At 40.8% G+C, this 17,990-nt stretch overlaps 1 protein-coding gene across 1 annotated transcript; it reads left to right on the top strand.

Annotated features, from left to right (window-relative positions):
• Positions 1 to 323: 323 nt before the first annotated feature.
• On the top strand, positions 324 to 14,452 carry LOC128304734 (uncharacterized). Its single transcript, XM_053041951.1, has 8 exons — positions 324 to 404; positions 2,451 to 2,481; positions 2,911 to 2,990; positions 4,430 to 4,574; positions 6,652 to 7,019; positions 7,285 to 7,437; positions 8,986 to 9,168; positions 13,970 to 14,452. Exons 1-8 carry the CDS (start codon positions 324 to 326, stop codon positions 14,450 to 14,452), a joined length of 1,524 nt encoding a protein of 507 aa, XP_052897911.1.
• The last annotated feature ends 3,538 nt before the right edge of the window (positions 14,453 to 17,990 follow it).

The following is a 17,990-nucleotide window of genomic DNA, read 5'->3' as shown; positions in this document are numbered from 1 at the left end:
GATGTAGCCGGGAGCAACGTGTTTTGGGGTATCCTTTTCTCCACCTCGCCGTTATTTACGTTTGTATGCAGGATCTTTCGAGGTGGAGTGGTGCACGGGGGGGTGGGAATTGCTGGTCGCCCGTGAAGACTCCCATGATAAATCGAAAAACGGTGTATCGGTAATGGGTGTTTGCATTTAATGGGTGTGGTGGCGTGTAATGTAAAATTAGGGACCAATTGCCCACCGGGCATCTGGCGGGTGTCTCTTCGTGTGGTCGAATATTAATGCATATTTTTCGCTCAAACATACCCCTTTTCGATTTGCTTTTGCAGAGCATCATCATGTGGCTGTACAGTTGGGTCGGGGTTTTGCTGGGAGGACTTTTAGACATCACGGCCTTTTCTATCAACACGAATAAACAGGTAAGTAAATTATCCGGCTATGATGTTAAGTAAGAGTATTGAATTGGTAAAGCAAATGCAATCAAGGCATATCAAGGCAGGCTGTGGAATTACTCCTAACAGGAAGACAGATTTATTTTTTGTGGTAATCTTTCTTTCATCATAAGAGCTTTTGGAAAATAAAATCATTCGTCATTATTCTTAAAAGAATTGGAAGATACCTTCAGAGAATTAAGTTGATACTGGAAAATATAAAGCAATTTCCTACTCCTACTTTCCCAATAACTCAGAGTGACAGAAGTGTCTAAAAATACAAGAAACTCAGTTGTCAGGTATCAGTCAGTGTAAATAAATAAACTGAGTAATCTCATAATGTGATCGTCGAAATCAAAATCAAATTTGAGACTTACTGATCGAAAATTGAAATCATTATTTGTAGATATCTGTCGTAGATCAGGAACACACTCACCTGAGTTCAATTGAATATTGCCGAAATCGTTCAATAGCATGGATTAATTAAAAGTTTCAGCAATAACTGTCAGTTTCTTATGGTAAGTGGAGCATTAGACCACGAAACAAAATCATTGTCCCTGGCTTTTGTAACATCGAAAAGTTTACACTAGCAATATTTTATTCCCATTATCATCTATACGGGAGCATCCACTAGTACGACCTGCTGCGTTGCCCATCGTGAGAGGGAAGTTCACGTGGTATGAAGTCACATTAATTCTACTCCCATTAGAAGACACCTGAAGATTTTCCGCCTATGGCCGCACAAAGTTACGGGATCGTATTTTGTTCTTATCGAGCCTAGCAGCATCTTGAATCGGGGGAATCGAACCAGTGTAACTGGAATGTATGGGGTGCTATTCAATAAAGTATCGCCCCATTGACCACCGTAAATTGTGCACCATTAGCTTGAATGTGCGGTCACAAATCAATGGGTGACCTGGCTTGCAGCGGCAGAGGCTTCATGGCAGGTGGATAGGTGGACTTGAACCATAACCATCTTGAACTTTAATCCTGCAGACAAGAAAGAATGGCTTCTTGGAAGTATGCGTGATGTTTTTTTTCTGTCCTGCACAAAAAAATCAACTTCCAATTTGTGGTAAAACACGAAGCAGAACTTTATCCCGCTCGGCCGTCCCGATGAACAGCAAGATCCAGTAGTTTTGCTTCAAGGGTTGGAAATTGGCGTAAATATGTCACTTTGCTGCCGGCCATGGTTTCCGCCCGTGTGCAGGGACATTGCGTTGTCCAGAGATTTGGTATTACTTTTTTTTTTCTCTGGCATCATTCTCATCCACTCTGCGAAGTGCTGGGAAGGTTTCATGAAGAGAAGTGAAAGTTATTGAGATGGGCAGGAAGTAAATTTAAAATTTTACGATGCCCGGAACCTCACCAAAGGCTTCCGGAGATTGCGTCGGCCAAAGGCTAGTCAGGGGTTCGCTTTCAAAGTTTTTGCCTCCTATATTCAGGCCCAGCACTCGGGCTGAGGTTTTCAAAGGGCACTGACGATGACGTTCATTTCCTGCTTGCTGTGTGTCCTGTGGTGATCGTGGCGGGGTTAGGGAAGAGGACTTTTTTTTTTTGGGGAAAAGTCTCTTCGTATATTCCAATTTTGTTTCGAACGATGTTCTGTGCAGAAGCATTCCAACTTGCCCCCGGATTGCGTACACGTGCAATGGCAACGAGCTTTCCTTACCGGTTGTGGTAGGTATGTAAGAGCGGTTTGAAAGCTTACGGTACGGTATAGATTATTGAATATTTACTGCTTTAAGGAAGATTATACGGTGCCATCGGTGGAAAGATTTTGTACCGTCCTGCTACGTACGGCTCGTTAGCTCTGATTGGATTACTTAGCATGATGGTGAAATCAAGGCATTGAAAATGCAATATATTGTTTTAAAACATTGCTCTGAACTGACTCGATGTATGCCTTACATGACTAACAGACGGCAGATGTTACTAACAATTATTCAAAATTCTGGATTGAGAAGATCATGCATTCTTTCCTAATTTATTCTTGTACATCACTCATGATTCTCTCTTTTCATGCTTCGTTAGATTTATGATCCACAAATAGGAGTTAATTATGGTAAGTATATTAAGCGTAAGTTAAATGTATCGATTGGGGAAACAAAATGTTTTATTAATTTATTTTCTATGGGGGAAAATAGATTTACTATAAATTATTATGAAAACTCAATCCCCTATACTGAAACCTTTAAATTTATTCACTACTGCCGAGTACTTCTGCAAATATATTATGCTTGGAATAAGTAGTTTTATTATTTTTATGATCAGAAGTGAACTCAATTACTGAAGATGAATCGTCAGTATTGATAGGATTCAGTGCCGCATCCGTACATCGTTCAGCAGCGGTAACAATTTATTTCCGAAGAATTGCTTATGTTTTCTTCGTACCGTTTCATCGTTGCTCCAACCAGTGTACCCGAACGATGTTTTTCATTTCCGTAGCGGTAGCGTACGAATGTGCTATTGATTTTTCCTCGTTTTTTTGCAGATAGTTGCACGGTAGGGAACGGGACGTACTATCACGGGGAAACGTTCAAGCTCGATTGTCGAACACAGTGCGTTTGTCAGGTAAGTGATCCGTTAGAGGTACGGGAAACATCAATGCAGACAATAAAGTATGCCGATGAGGTAGTTGATTAAGCTTCCAAGAGCGTTGCGTACCGCGAAGCCCTGGGGAATAGGGAATCGAATTTTCCGCACAACACGCAAGCGAGTAGGTTATTGACTTTCGGTGGAACGTATTTTATGCTCAAGGGAGAGAAAAAATCGTACTTTTTCCCGGTTTCGTGATGTTTTGTGATCAATTTAAACAAAATGGAGGGTAAACAATGGTTTCCATTTTACCAGGAATGGTACCGGCGATGCCACCAGATGTGAGCAGCGCGTTCGATGCTCTTTTTGGGTCAATTTTTCGCTGCCCGGTAATTAACTGTTTGCTGTGATCCGATGTGATAATTACATTTAACAGTATTTCGCGTGTGAAAAGGTACCTTTTTTATGTTTTACAAAAGCTCCCCTGCCCGTCGGTATCATTTCTTTACTACGATCTTGCGTCGGTGGTAAAGGAAGCAGAAAAAAGAAGGTTTATTTACTTTGGTCGCTACAGCTTCTTCCCGTACCGTGCTTCGTAGCCCGTAGCCCGTGAAGAAATCTCTCAGGTATCAGATCATCAAATTTTGTCGCCCTTTCGATTCGCTTTCGCTGCGCACGTGGGATGGTCAATCTGATCCGCTATCGTTTCGGTAATTTTGCTCCAAATTCAATCAAGGCCATCCCACAGGAGCGTTACGGCGAGTGACCGGGCAAAAAGCTTGGGTTTCGGTGGAAGAAAATTCGTTTTACAACCGTGAACTGTTTGTTGTCTAATCAAACAAAGTTTTCTGCTCACCGTCGATGGTTTGGGACGGTGACCGGTACAATGTAAATACGATTGCGCGGGCACGACACGACGGGCGAATGTTGAGGAAATTTTAGGCCGTCTTTCGGGAAGGAAATGTGAAAAGGATATCGTTTCTATTGGGTGTGTGAGCTTCGTTCTCCATTTATCGCTCAGCAGGGAAAACCAATTACTTGATAGTCAATATTTGATCTGATTCTTTAGATTCTATGGTTTTTTCCGGGCTTTCGCAATTTCCGATAATTTATTCCGCTTTATGTCCACGTCTTTGGAGGGTTTTATGTGTTTTTTTTTAAATCCCACTGTTGCCACTGAATCTAACTGATTGATCTTTGATATTGTTGAAAGATGCTGGGAAATCCCTTTCGGTAGGGATTCTAAACTGTTCTAGGAGTAGATTTTTTGTTGGGATAAGGTTACAAATTTTATGACGCGGGTAGTACTGGGTAAAAAGTGCTATTGTTCCAGTGGCGAGCGTATTATTAGAATCTTGTATCTAATGTGGAACATAGAAATGGAAGACAGATAATAAAGAACACCTGTTTTGAGTAGTGAAAGTACTTTGTTGTTTGTTTTTCTATAAATCTGAATGAGTTGTTGTTTTTTCCAGAATGGTCGCCATGCTTGTTCGACGTTGTGTCCACACGAGAACCTGCCACCACCCGTTGACACCTCTATTTGCATTGCACCAAAGCTAGTGGAGCTGCCCGATCACTGTTGTCGCGTATGGCTTTGCGAGCAGCCCGCAACCGATGGTAAGGAGTTTAATTGACTTTATGATTGCATATATGAAAACATATTATCGATTAAACCACCCCTACCGAAATCAAAAGAAACCGAAGTGTTTTAAAACTCATTGTTTGAGAAATTTAATTGCATTTTTATTGTTGAACATTTAAATTGTTGCAGTTAAAGGCTATTAAACTTTTTTTTTAAATCAAATATTGATTTGGTTTCATATTCGTTCTTAAATGAAATTAAATGTGTTTATGAAAAATGAACAAAATTTGCGTTACAATAAGCAGGTGTAAGGTGTCATAGATTCTTTAAACCTTTTCAAGAATAATATTTTTTTTCAGAATTTATTTTGAATAAAAGAAAGGATCAGAAAATATAAAACATATTAACTGTAATTTGTAAAACATAATAATATTATTTATAATTTATAAGTATGCATAAGGATACATTAACACACTTTTTATCTATTTTATAAATTCCTCTTTACGGTACAAGAACCCACGCAGTTTGGTTCTGATTTGGATATTTCGTTAATTCTTACTGTCGGTCTTTACACGTCAGGATATGGCCAAAAATATTTTACGGACTAATTCCCGGTAGCAAGGACTGACTATCCAAAATCCTGACTAGTTACGGTTGAATAAAGTCAAAGAAGGCCAGAATTGGCAACGTTAGACCTCTAGAACTTGCTGTGCCGTTCGAGAATTTGTGGCCGCTCTTTGGATTAGACCATTTACCACAAAATACGTTCTAAATTTTTTTAAAAATGAAATTAAATCGAATGTAAAAACTCTGAATAATCAAAATAATCGTTTTGTTCTTCAGTATGTAAAGTGTTAAATTTAATTGTATATTAAATGTTTTTTTTATTTTCCCATTTCATCTTTGTACATCTTGTATATACGCGCCCGTTTTACGTACAGTAATATTTCATGGGGTTTGTTCCAAATTGATGGAAAAATAATTAACGTAACGCGTTCGTAATTACATGCAAAATAAAAGTATGTTAAGAACTCATTGAGCTGAGTTTTTTTTGCGAAAAATGCAATGAAGGCAACAGTTAGGTATCGGAAATAATTAATTTGATTACAATATAAGATTTGACTATTTATCTAATATTTATTTTAAATAAAGGAACAATTATATTGTTTTATTGTTTTATTGTTATTGTTTTAATGTGTATTTTATTGTTATTGTTTATTATAATTTTTGGTTTGATAATAATTTGTCCAAAAAATTGTATAATTTTGAATAGCAGTATTCAAAATTTATGAAACTCAACTGTCCTTTGTGAGTTAAATAGTTTTTAGGTTGCTTTATTGATTTTTCTTGTCAGCTATAGATTAACCTCATGCAGATGCTCACACTTCCTTTGACCACATCTACCCAGCCAATTTTCCCATTCCAGCTGGGCACGATGGCCGCATATCAGCTTGCACTATCTCACCACACTGGCTAACCGGTCATCGCCTCAGACCGGGTTTCGGGTGATTTACCGAACGTTCTGACATGCATGTTGGTGTTCCCGGATTTCGGTGCGGTTCTTATGCTTCCTTTTTCATTGAATCTTTTGAAATGTTGCAAAAGGATGTCGCTGCCACAAAATGGGTCCCTTATCCGGGCGCACAAAGCATCGCCACTTGACAGTGGGTAGCGTGCCTTGTATGCGCAGCATCATTAATTTGGGTTGTTTTCCGTATTGTGTCGCCTGATTGTGGCGCATTTTTTTGCTGCTGCTCCTGGATATATCTCTGGAGCAGGGTCCGTTTGGTACGAGTGAGATGTATCTGTTTTGTTAGGAAGCTTTTTTCTTTTGCTTAATTTGGTTACATATTTTCGGTGTATTTTATGCGGTTTCGAACGAGTGCACGGTAGTGATTCGGTTCGCGGTGTGGTTTTTCGTTATCTGAGTTTACATAACGGCTGAAACGTTCCGGAGCATCGGTCCGGGCTGAGCGCACCACATTCGGTTGAAAAGCTGTAAAAAGAATGTGTGTCAAAATGGAAAATAGAAAAAAAATAGGTATACATACATCTCTATTGCGATTGTCATTGCATGCTCGCCATCCTGTGGTCCGGGTTTATGCCCTGCAGTGAATGCGACCTGTTACAACTCGTCCACCACACTGTGGTCACCGTGTTCCCAGAGCTGCGGTATCGGGACGTCGACCAGAAACATCACCACAACGCCCGGCTGCCAGAAGCTCAGCACGATACGGCTGTGCGAGAATCATCGGTGCAACCGCCAGAGCAATAATTACTACTTCGCTGGGGACTATGCTGCCGAGCCCAAGCAGACCATCGCTGACGCGGAAGCAGGTGTCCGGCAGGACGATGGTCCAACTACGAGGGAAACGGATCGTCGCAGTGTCACTAGCCACAAACAACGACCGTACGAGGGTACCGGTGGCTACCGTCCCAACAGCGTTTCTTTGCTCAATGAAAACGAACATCGAAGACGGGTAAGTATCCAAAAGAGGATAGCCAGCGATGGTAACATCTTCCAAATCTGGCGTGTCCAGTGCTGGTCGGAGATAATCTTCCATCGGCTCATTAAGCTTGAATTCCGCTTCCGGTGTTTCCGTGCAAATGTTGCACGATTCGGTCACGGCGGTACGGCAGTAAGGATGAATAATTATCTAATGACTTGCGATCCACTCCCGTCCCGTGGGGTTTCTCTCTCTTGCACGCTTTCACACCGTCATGCCCAAAATGACCGAACGGCAGAAGGGTCACGAGTGCCGAAGCATTCAGCGAACGGCTTCCTCCCGGTTGCGGCTTGGACCGTGCGTTTCGCGGAAGCTTTATCGACCAAAATCCTGCAGCCTGTGCCAGGATTCCAGCATGTGTTGTGTGCCTTCAATAACCACTACTATTAAGGTAAGCGGTGTACCGGTGAAACGGTGAAATAGATGGATGGTTCGCTGTGGTCTGTAATCGATATTATGTTCCGTATATTATTATTTACGAATAATGTGTGTTACAATCTGTGCGCATCATCATTGCGATTAATGCTTGTATAGAAAAGCGTCCCAGGAGTGTGTGTTTAATTGGTAGGAAATTGTTCTTTAATAGGCACGGTTAGCACGGTTTTAGTGCTATGTGGTATATTCCCAGTGCTTGCTTAGATGTCTTCAATGATATGTACTATTACTTTAAATCTTTCTTGTTATCAATGTTTCGTCGATTCTCTTTTTAATTAGCTAAGAAAATAAATTTGTGTTAACGATTGCATACTTTCAGGCTAAATTGTTCATGTCGATAGTGGATATTTAGCAATACGCCTAGGACATCCTTTATGAAATATAAAAACGAGTTAATAGAGTCATGTTTTCGTGGTTATCTGTTTGTTGCCTATTTAATTGATTTTGTTCAGTTTTAACGTTCGTTATACTATACATGAGTTATCATTAATAGATATTAGCTCCCTTCTTAAATAGCTTAGGAAATAAATTTGTGTAACCGATTGCATACTTTCAGGATACTTGTTCATGTCGATAGTGGATATTTAGCAATACTCCTAGGTCATCCTTTATGAAATATAAAAAAGAGTAAATAGAGTCGTGTTTGAGTGTTGATCGATATGTTTCCTAGTTCTCGGACTTTTTCAATTAATTTTAAACATCCATTTTAATATACATGAGTTATCATTAATAGATACTAGCTCCCTTCTTAGTTAGCTAAGAAAATAAATTTGTGTTACCGATTGCATACTTTCAGGATAATTGTTCATGTCAATAGTGGATATTTAGCAATTAGGTCATCCTTTATGACATATATAAAAGAGTTAGTAGAGTCATGTTTGCGAGTTGATTTATATGTTTCCTATTTATTGGAATTTTTTATTCATTTTTAACGTTCGTTTTAATATACATGAGTCATTATTAATAGACACTTGCTCCCTTCCTAATTAGTTAAGAACAAAAAATTGTGTTAACGATTGCATACTTTCAGGATACTTGTTCATGTCGATAGTGGATATTTAGCAATACACCTAGGTCATCCTTTATGAAATTTAAAAAAAGAGTTAATTCTACGACTCTATGATTGCGTGTTGATCGATATGTTGCCTAGTAAATGGACTTTTTTTAAATTAATTTTAAAAACCCGCCGTAATATACACGAGTTATCATTAATAGATACTATTTCTACGCGTTGCATTTAAGAGTAGTTAAACAAAAGAATCTAATGCAAATCCGTTCCCTAATCTCCACTAAATCCTTTGTCGAGTGACTCTTTACGGTGTATGTTTTCCACTAACCGGAGTGTTCAATTTAAGCCATTTTGTAATTGGAAATTAAAATGGTGATACTTACCTTTTTGATTACACGCAAATCGAAACAATAGCAACGGAGTGATTAGCAGAAGCATAATCGCTAGCCCAGTACATTGTCCTCATGCCCATTTGATGTTTTTCCTATTCGACAGGTTGAATTACTGTGCCCTTTGAACTCTGGCGATCCATTCGATTTCATCGAGCATGGGTACGACCTGTGGGACAGTGCGTCGATCGATCCGCTCGACCAGGAGATGCTGCAGTCACGCCAGATCCACATCGAGAACAAGTTCGTCGACGTCCAGTGGGTGCTGAAGTGCGAATGCGGTCCAAAGGTGAGTCCACAGACCGGCCAGACGGGCCGGTATATTCAATCTCTCTGTGTGCGTCCTCGCCCCCCCCCCCCCCCTCCACAATCTTTCGACTCTCGAGAGTCAAAGCCCATGAAAGTTTTATTTTACCGGTGCAAAACGCCGCACACTGTAACACCACACGGGTAGTTATGGGCCGTGTTTGGTCGGTCCGGTGGACAGAAGAATCAACCGGAAATGAACCTGCAAAGGTATTCTGGTCGACCGGACACACAGAATTCGCTTTGATCTATCGCTGGGTGGCATGAAGGGGCCTGCACCGGTGGGGGCTTTGCTGCTACTCCTGCCGGGTTCGGTTACAACGAAGGGACGACAAATTACACCATCACGTGGCTAGATAGTTTCGCCACACGGAATGGCTTCCGCTCGGTTTTGGAGCGCGCTGACGGCAAAAGACACGGCAATACCACAATGTATTAAAATAAATTGGTTCATTTCCGGGACAAAGTGCTGGTGTGTGCCCGGCCATCGTCCACTGCTGATGACCATTTGGGTCATGCAAAGTACGGAGAATATATTACCTCAGCCGACGACTCTTTGCGGACCTGGAGTTTAGGTGGCTTTCTTCTACTTGTTGGTGTCCTTGTATGTGTGTGTGTGTTTTTTTCTTCTTTGGTTTTGTTCCGTTTTTATCCATACGGATGTGGTTTGTTCGTCGGACTGCGAGAGAAACATCTTGATTGCTTCATGGTGGTATTCTCTTTTAGATAAGCCTTGAAGCCTTCGAGCCAACATGGTTACATGGTGGCTGCGACATGGGACCGTGTTAAGGGGGGGTGGCAAAAGTTCAAATGGATAACCCTTATGTCGAGAACGGATAAGCAGCAAGTAAGACGACACGAGTACACCACTTAGCAGTGTCGCAGTAAACGGAGAAATTGAACACACAGATGAAATGGATCATTAAAGCCCGAGGCTTTACTGTGTCGAGTCGGATAACCGTGCCGTGATGTTTGTTGATTTTACCGACTACCTTGCAGTACGTGTGCGGGAAAGCCTTCAGACCGGGCCCGGGACCCTCACACCAGACAACATCATCATAATCATCGCTGACAAACGAAGCGTAAGGTTTCGCAATTCAATATTGAACTGTTTTCGCAATTCTAAAGCACGCTGGAAAAGCGGTTTTGCGTGCAATTGTTGCGGGTAGTAGAGCCTTACTTCTACCGGTTCCACCGGCTGGTTTGAATGCCGCACGAAGAGAATTCAACCAGTGAACATATTTACCTTCGCATCGGCACATACTAACCGCAAGCCGCAACAACATCCACCAGCATCGGTTGCTTTCTTCGGGTTGCGGGAACACCACGCCGCTGCTCCATTTTGCGCAATCAAAACAATTTCCATAACACTTTCCAATCACCCTGCGCGCTCGTGTATCGTATTGTGACCGCAGGCACACGCGTTCTCTCACGTTCCGCAACTGAGACTGAGCACACGACGAGTTGGTAATAAGGATGTCATTAAGGGATGTTCGATTCGATGCAAGAAAGATAAATAAAATCGAACGATAACGGTTATGGTGTTCCTGAAATCGGAACCCACCCCCAGCAGCAAACAAACGTGCTGTTCCGGCGAGAGGAGTGAGAAAATTGGTTTCCGAAAAACGGTTGCCTACCTGAAGGCGTAAAGCTGTGATAAACGTCTTGTAGAAGCTTACGAAATGGGTAACTACACACGCCATACAGTGTACGGTTGCTTCGCTTCCTGCCCCGTACAAGGTTTGGCGTTGGAGTGGGTTTTTCTTGTCATTTTCTCTAACTCAACCCCCCGGAGGCTTGAGCGAGTAAAGTGTTTTTAAGGTGAACGTATCATGACTAAAAAAGGACCCCAAAAATGTGTTGAATGAGCGCTATATGTCACAAGGACTCACATCGAGGACGAGGGCATGAAACCCTCATGCGAACCAGCTGGGACTACGGCTCCACCCGCAAGCTAGGCGGTAGTAACGCTGAAGAAAATGTCACAACGATTACAGGCGGGTCGCTTTGTTATCAATCATCGTGAGTGACAAGCGAGAATCTCTCGCCGAGCATAGCTAGAGATTTGTGCTAGGTGATGTAATCGTACATTTCGATGTAAGTTTACAGCACACTCGCCGAATTGATGGGGAGGTGGGGACTCGGGACCCGAGGTGGCCGTCACGGTGGCGTACAGTTTATGGAATTTTCGTGTAAATAATATCTGTTTTGACTAATGATACTACGGGGTCCGGTGAGTACGATTCGTTGGTAACGTGAAGTAACGTGAACCTGCCAGCGCTGGGCCGGTATTATGAGACTGACGTATTGTGCTGAAGGGCTTGTTAACAGACGTTTTTTGGGGCAGGGATTTGGTGCTGGTTTGTACAGGTAGAACTATGGTTTAGCCACCTGTCAATGTGCATAGTTGTGTTGAAAACGGTCCTACCGCCATGAGCCCATTTTGTGCCTCAGTTGCTCATTGCTAAACAGGTTGAATAATGTATAAGCATAGCTCACTGAGCTGAGTGAAATGTTCCACGAAAGGAGATGTATAATTGTACGTTGAATTTGTAATGCACTCACTGCTCGCTGGAACTTGATGTGGTTAACATGATGAACAGGGCAATTCAATTTGAAATTAAAGGCACATTAAAGGCATTTTGTATTTTATAGGTTATGATTTTTTCATCCAAATGAACTGGTGATTGGTTTTCATTAATTAAAAATTAACCTCAAAAGAAATAATATTTAAAAAGAGATTGAAGGTAATCCAAAAATGTTGTTAGAAAAATTCTGATGAGTGGAAAAATGTTTATCTCATGGTAATTGAGATATATTACTGGCCAAAAAACGAAAATAAATGGTGGGCTGATGACTGTTTGGCCTAAGACAGTCGTACACTATTTTTTTTGTAAAATTAGTTTTGTTTATTTAACATACGTTCCTTCAAGAGTGTTCCACCAATTATAGCCGGTTTTCAACTTTTGGTTACTATTTTTGTAGTAGCATTTGTCGTTTGCCTCAAAAAAGGCATTTGTTTCGGCGATCACCTCTTCATCCGAGGAAAATTTCGTCTCAGAGTACATCCTTTTGAGAACTGAGAAAAGGAATTAGTGAACCGGAGTCAGATCTACAAAATACGGTGGGTGGCGAAGCAATTTGTTGCCCGATACATAATTTTTTGCCATTGTTTTCACTGGTTTGTGGCACGGTGCGTTTTCTTGATGAAACAAAACTTTTTTTTCTTCAAATGTGGGCCTTTTTTGGCGATTTCGTCCTTCAAACACTCCAATATCTTGATATACTAGTCGCAATTAATAGGCTTTCCTTTCTCAAGATAGTCGATGAAGGTTATTCCATGCGAATCCCAAAAAACTGACGCCATAACCTTGCCAACTGATTGTTGCGTTTTCCCCCGTTTTGGAGCAAGTTCATCGCGTCTTGGCCACTCGGATGACTTTCTATTAGACTTTGGAGTGAAGTGGAGAAGCCAAGACTCATCCATGGACACGTATTGAAGCAAAAACTACGATTTATTTTGCTCAAACTATCAGCTATCTTGATCAACTTCACTTTAGGTGCTTTTAATTATTTTGTGGAGTTTTCAATGTTTTTGTCTGTAAACACCTCTTTTGGGCACCCACGGTGTTCACCGTCCTCAGGGCTCATTTTACCGCATTTAAATTTAGCATACCAATATTTAATCGTTGATTTTGGTGGAACAGTGTCTAAAAACTCTTCATCAAGCCAATTTTTGGTTTCAACTATATTTTCCCCTTGTAATATAACCAATATTTTATTATCACGCGAAATTCCTTCTTTTCCATGATTACTCAAAGCACAAAAGTTGCGTCACACAAAATGCTCTAGCTCATTAGGTTATGGCCCGAGTGCTGTCAAATTTGTACAGAATTCGTTTGAAGGTTGGTACAAACGAAATATGATATGGATATTAATCTTCTAGCGCAATATATGTGTTAGGCCAAATGATTATCAGCCGACCTGTTAAAACAAATGCAAAAAGACAGGGATAGCGTAAAAAAATGCAATTAAAATACTTTATTATGATTACATTAATAGGTTTTTAGTACAGTCGAGAATTTCATGACATAAATTGTTACCTCAAGTCCTAAATTTTCTATCACTTATTCGATTATTTCGAATTGATTCGATTTTGTGTCGACAAAGGAAAATCATATCATGGCATTACAGTTCAAAGAAAAAGGTTTATATAATTAACTACAAATATTCAATTTAATTCTATTTTTTCCCCATTGACATTTTTTCCCTTCCCCCTACCAAGCCCCTTTAAGTATAGAGAATCACTTAGCAATTGAGACTCTATCTGGTGATTTCGAGGTAAACAAACAGTACTTTAGATACAAACTTTAGCGGCAACGACTACACCTTCTATAATTATAAATAGGATAATTTTATGGTAAAGTGACGAACCACAACGCAATAGCCGTAGATCATTTAAACACTCCGTTTAACGGCAGCTTTTACCACTTGGTGCAAATCGGAAGAACTGACACTTTAGCTCGTTATAAGGATTTACCAAAACAATTACTACAACATCTCCAACATTCATGCCTTATTTGGACGTGTTTGTTCAAGGGAAATGCAATTAATTTGTCGTTTGCTTTCAAATGCACACAATGCTCCCCACCTTTTCACTTCTCTTCCGCTGGAAAGCCCCAACTGTCATTAAAACGGTCAACAACACTTGAACTTGCAGTTGGAGTTTTTTTTTTGTTTTCTTTCATCCCGTTCATTTTTCTCATTCTCTCTGCCCACAACAGAGCAAAAATTGTCGCCCCCGGAAGTCAGCGGGATCATCACCGGGTGGTCATCCCAGCAGAACGGCAGAGCAACAGCAACAACGACGATTGAGCTCATCCGACCCGTTACCAGCCGGCCCAGCGGGTGTCACGGTAGGGCAGCAGAGCAACAGAACCGCATATCGAACGCTGCCGGAGCAGGCACGTCCGCTTGCCGTTCAGGACGTGACTGGCGCGGATCACCCGGGTGGAAGTGATCCAACCGTCGACAACAACGATCCCGTCGACTACTACGATGGCAGCCCGGGTGTGCCCGGGAAGGGCCACAAACATGCGGGTCACCATCGTTCGTCGGTGCATCGGCGATTGGTGCATCGTGGGCCGCACCGCCGACAGCAGCAGCACCAGCAGCACCGGCAGCAGGATGCGTTCGGCAGCTGGAACGATGCCAGTTCGCCAGCGGACGGTAGCGAGGAGTTGCTGAAGCGGGTTCATCGAACATAATAAACTGTTCCCAGGGAAACTGATGGCGCGGTGCAAAAGCTGCAATCGATGCGCGGGGTGAAATTCGATGCGGAAATGCAATTGCCGTACATCCGTATCCGGCTGGGTCGGTCGGCTTAGTCGGCATGATATGTAGGGTATTTCCCTGAAAAAACACACCGGACGGTGGACGCAGGGCAATACACTGCAAGCGAACGAAGCCCGGTTCGGCGAAGCACTTTCATATATTGTGTACATCGATGCGTACAAATATCGCTTCTAAAGATGCACCTTTATTAGGTATGTTCTGTGCGTTGTACTGTTTACTTTTCGGAAAAAAGTTCTTTTCATCCAACTTGAAAAAAAAAATATATGCAAATACAACCCCTCACCTGCTCTTTTGTGGCAATGCAAAAGGCGAAGAAAGCGTAGCACAGTTGCTGTTGTTGGGCGAATGAATGGCGAGTTGCTGCTTGTACATAGTTTTTAATGATAGACTCTGAGTGATGCAGCAGAACATGATCGATTGAGCGGAGGAAAAAGAAAAACGGACGTGGAACAGCAACCACTTCAAACCCATGGACGTGATCGTACCGGGAAAAGTAAAGGCAAAGTATTTACACGGTGCCCCCGAAAGGATGGTTCAAGTTTCGCTTGGGAATAGTTATCCCTACTCCCACTCCTTTAGCATGATGACGCTGTAGATCGTGATGCTTTTTAGTGCGACCGTGTGTGGACGAAAGCTTTGTAATTTAGTGAACATTATATTTCTTCGAACGGTAGTAGACGAAACGTTGGCTAATACCCCTTACCGTAACGAACATTACTCCGTGGAACCAATTGCGAGTGCAAGGTTGGGGAAAAGGGAAACGATTTTTATCGTCAAATGATAATGAACTAAATTCGCACCGTTGTAGTTAAGTCGTGAAGCGGTGAAGCAAGTGATAAAAAGCAAGTAGTGACGAGAGTACATTCCACACCCTAGTATCTATTGCGCCGAAACGCAGGAGTCGCACAGGAGGCAAGCTATATAAAAATGCGAAAATAGCAAAAACAAAATGGCGATACATTCCGCTAGGAAGAAGAGGGGAAAAAACTAACGAAACAACCTGACCCGCAAACCACCATATCCTCACAGAACCTCAAGCATAAAAAAGCTACATAAGCATCATCACTATTATCATCATTCTACTGCTATTCACCCTCAACCACTGTTTCGTATGAACGTGAATGGTTTCAAACACTTGATAGGTCTTTACCCGTGTCGTAAACGGAAGGTATGGGAGCAGGTTGAGCAAAATGAAAAACAAAAAAAAACATAAATGCCTTCACCGGCCACCATTGAGCGTCATCGCCTAGCCCGAAACACTTCCGGCAGAGCCGTGCTTGAAGTTGTCTGTCCGACATGCACTCCGCGTACGAATGAAAATGAATGTATGAGGATGAGAATCATTCTCCTCGCATGTGTGTGTGTGTGTGTTTGTGGGTATGTGTGTATGGGTTTTGTTAGTTCAATTGCTTTCCTTAGGGGGTGGTTACTTTCCCCACTGCTGGAAGGGTAAGTAAAGGGTAAAGGGGCTGCTAAGGGGCTGGGGGGCGAATGGGGAAGGAAGTAAGAAAATCTGCAAAGGAAATTGGGTCGTGCTGCAACGGTATACTGCGCGGATGCAGCATATTTGGCCGGGACAGTCAACGGTGCATTGATACAATTTCAGGACCAAAGAAAACGCAGCTCACCAGTGATTGATCGTGGGCCGTGGGTGTGTTTAAATGTGTGTGGGTGCTTATATAAATGGTATCGAGGGCATGCGGTCTTTTATTTGGACCGGGTAGTAGAATGTGTCGGTATATGAGCGTGTTTGCTTTACTTTTATTATTTAATTCCTTTTCATTACCGTCATTCCTTTTATCTCAAACTTTGGAAGTACTGAACGTATTCAGCATTTTTGTATTATTCGTGGTCCCTTTAAAAATACAACTTTTATTATTTATTGTTTTTTATTCTTTGAGTTTATACTGCAACATAGCAATAACAAAAACGATACATAAACTAAGGTAGAATGTTTTAAACTAACCAAAAATTGTGATGAAACTAAGTCATACTGGCAGACCTAGTTCTTCTAGTGTTGAAAAAGCGAATATTTATTTATTATTAATTATTATCTTTAAGTTTATTTATATTGGGTCTAAAAGGAAGTTTCCAGCGTTTTCAAAAAAATTGCTTAGACTGGTGCATTACGGGTTTGAATGTCATATCGTATGTGTCATATTTATTAGTAATACATTTTTTGATTTGCATTAATATACAACAAAACATTTAGGCAATTTAACTGGCGATATCTTGACACTGGTTCAGTTAATAAAGTGTTTTGTACGTTTAATCGTCATCTCTGATACGAACAATACATCGTCTAAAGCCTTTCATCTTCAGGAATCTTGAATGTACCCTAAAATAACCTTTTTTAACAAATTAAGATTTATTTCTATTTTTACAAAGATTATTTCCTAACTATATTACTAAACGAAAATGATTTATTTCAAGTGATTTGTGCTTATGTTTCAGTAGTTACATATTTCTTTGTTTTCAATAATTATGACATAATTTATAAATGCAGACATAATAGCAGTTCTGTATCTTTTCTTCATATTGTCTAATACAGGTTTGATTAGCTGCTCAAATGGCGGTAACGGCATTTGTTTATCTCGCATTATCTCGCAAAATAAGTTCCAAATGTGACATACAGCTTTACAGTCTTTAAACTTATGTTCTACGTTTTCTATTGTCGTACATTCAAGACAGTTTGCATGTGTACTCATTCCAAATCTATATTTTAGTTCTTATGTTAATATTCCTTCGTTAACCAACAGGTAGTATTGGCTTCTTTGTTTTGAATTCAGGGCGTTGCAGTTAATATTTTTTCAAACAATATATTATGAACAGCCTCAGAGAGATCAAACCATTAAGGAACAATATTGAACGTGGTGAATTTATTTGAGACGAACATTGAGGCATTCAGTGTTTGAAGATGATTTAATTAGCTTGATGCCTATATGAGAACGTTTTAAAACATCTCATTTTTTGTGAATGTTTCTGTGAAAAAATATTATGTACCCAAGTTTTCGAAATAGTCCCTGAAATTATGGAAAAAAAAATCGCTAGAAACTTACTTGTACACCCAACATATTTTTTTTTATGTAAACATTATTGTTTTACGCAACATTACACCATGTTGTGCTATTATGCCTGCACGCTCTAAATGAAAAGGATCAACATAATGGACGGGTAGTCTCTTGTTTCAAAATGTAAGTGACTTTACTTGATAATTGGTATTTATTTGCTTGGTACGTACATCAAAATTCGCTTAGAAGAAAACGTTATCTAAAAAATTATATACAATCAAAATAAAATGTTCATATCATTCGATGCGTAGCATGCACCCAAAACCAACAATTATTCGCATGATTTACACTAAACATCATGATTGATTAGTGTGATTTTTTTAACGGTAAAACCGGCTGACGTTTTGAAAATATCTTCAACCAAAGGGAAGAAAAAACA

This window comes from Anopheles moucheti, chromosome 3 (assembly GCF_943734755.1).
Source record: "Anopheles moucheti chromosome 3, idAnoMoucSN_F20_07, whole genome shotgun sequence".
Lineage (NCBI taxonomy): Eukaryota > Metazoa > Arthropoda > Insecta > Diptera > Culicidae > Anopheles > Anopheles moucheti.
The sequence above is the reverse complement of the archived record's forward strand: the minus strand, read 5'-3'. Positions and strand labels throughout refer to the sequence as shown.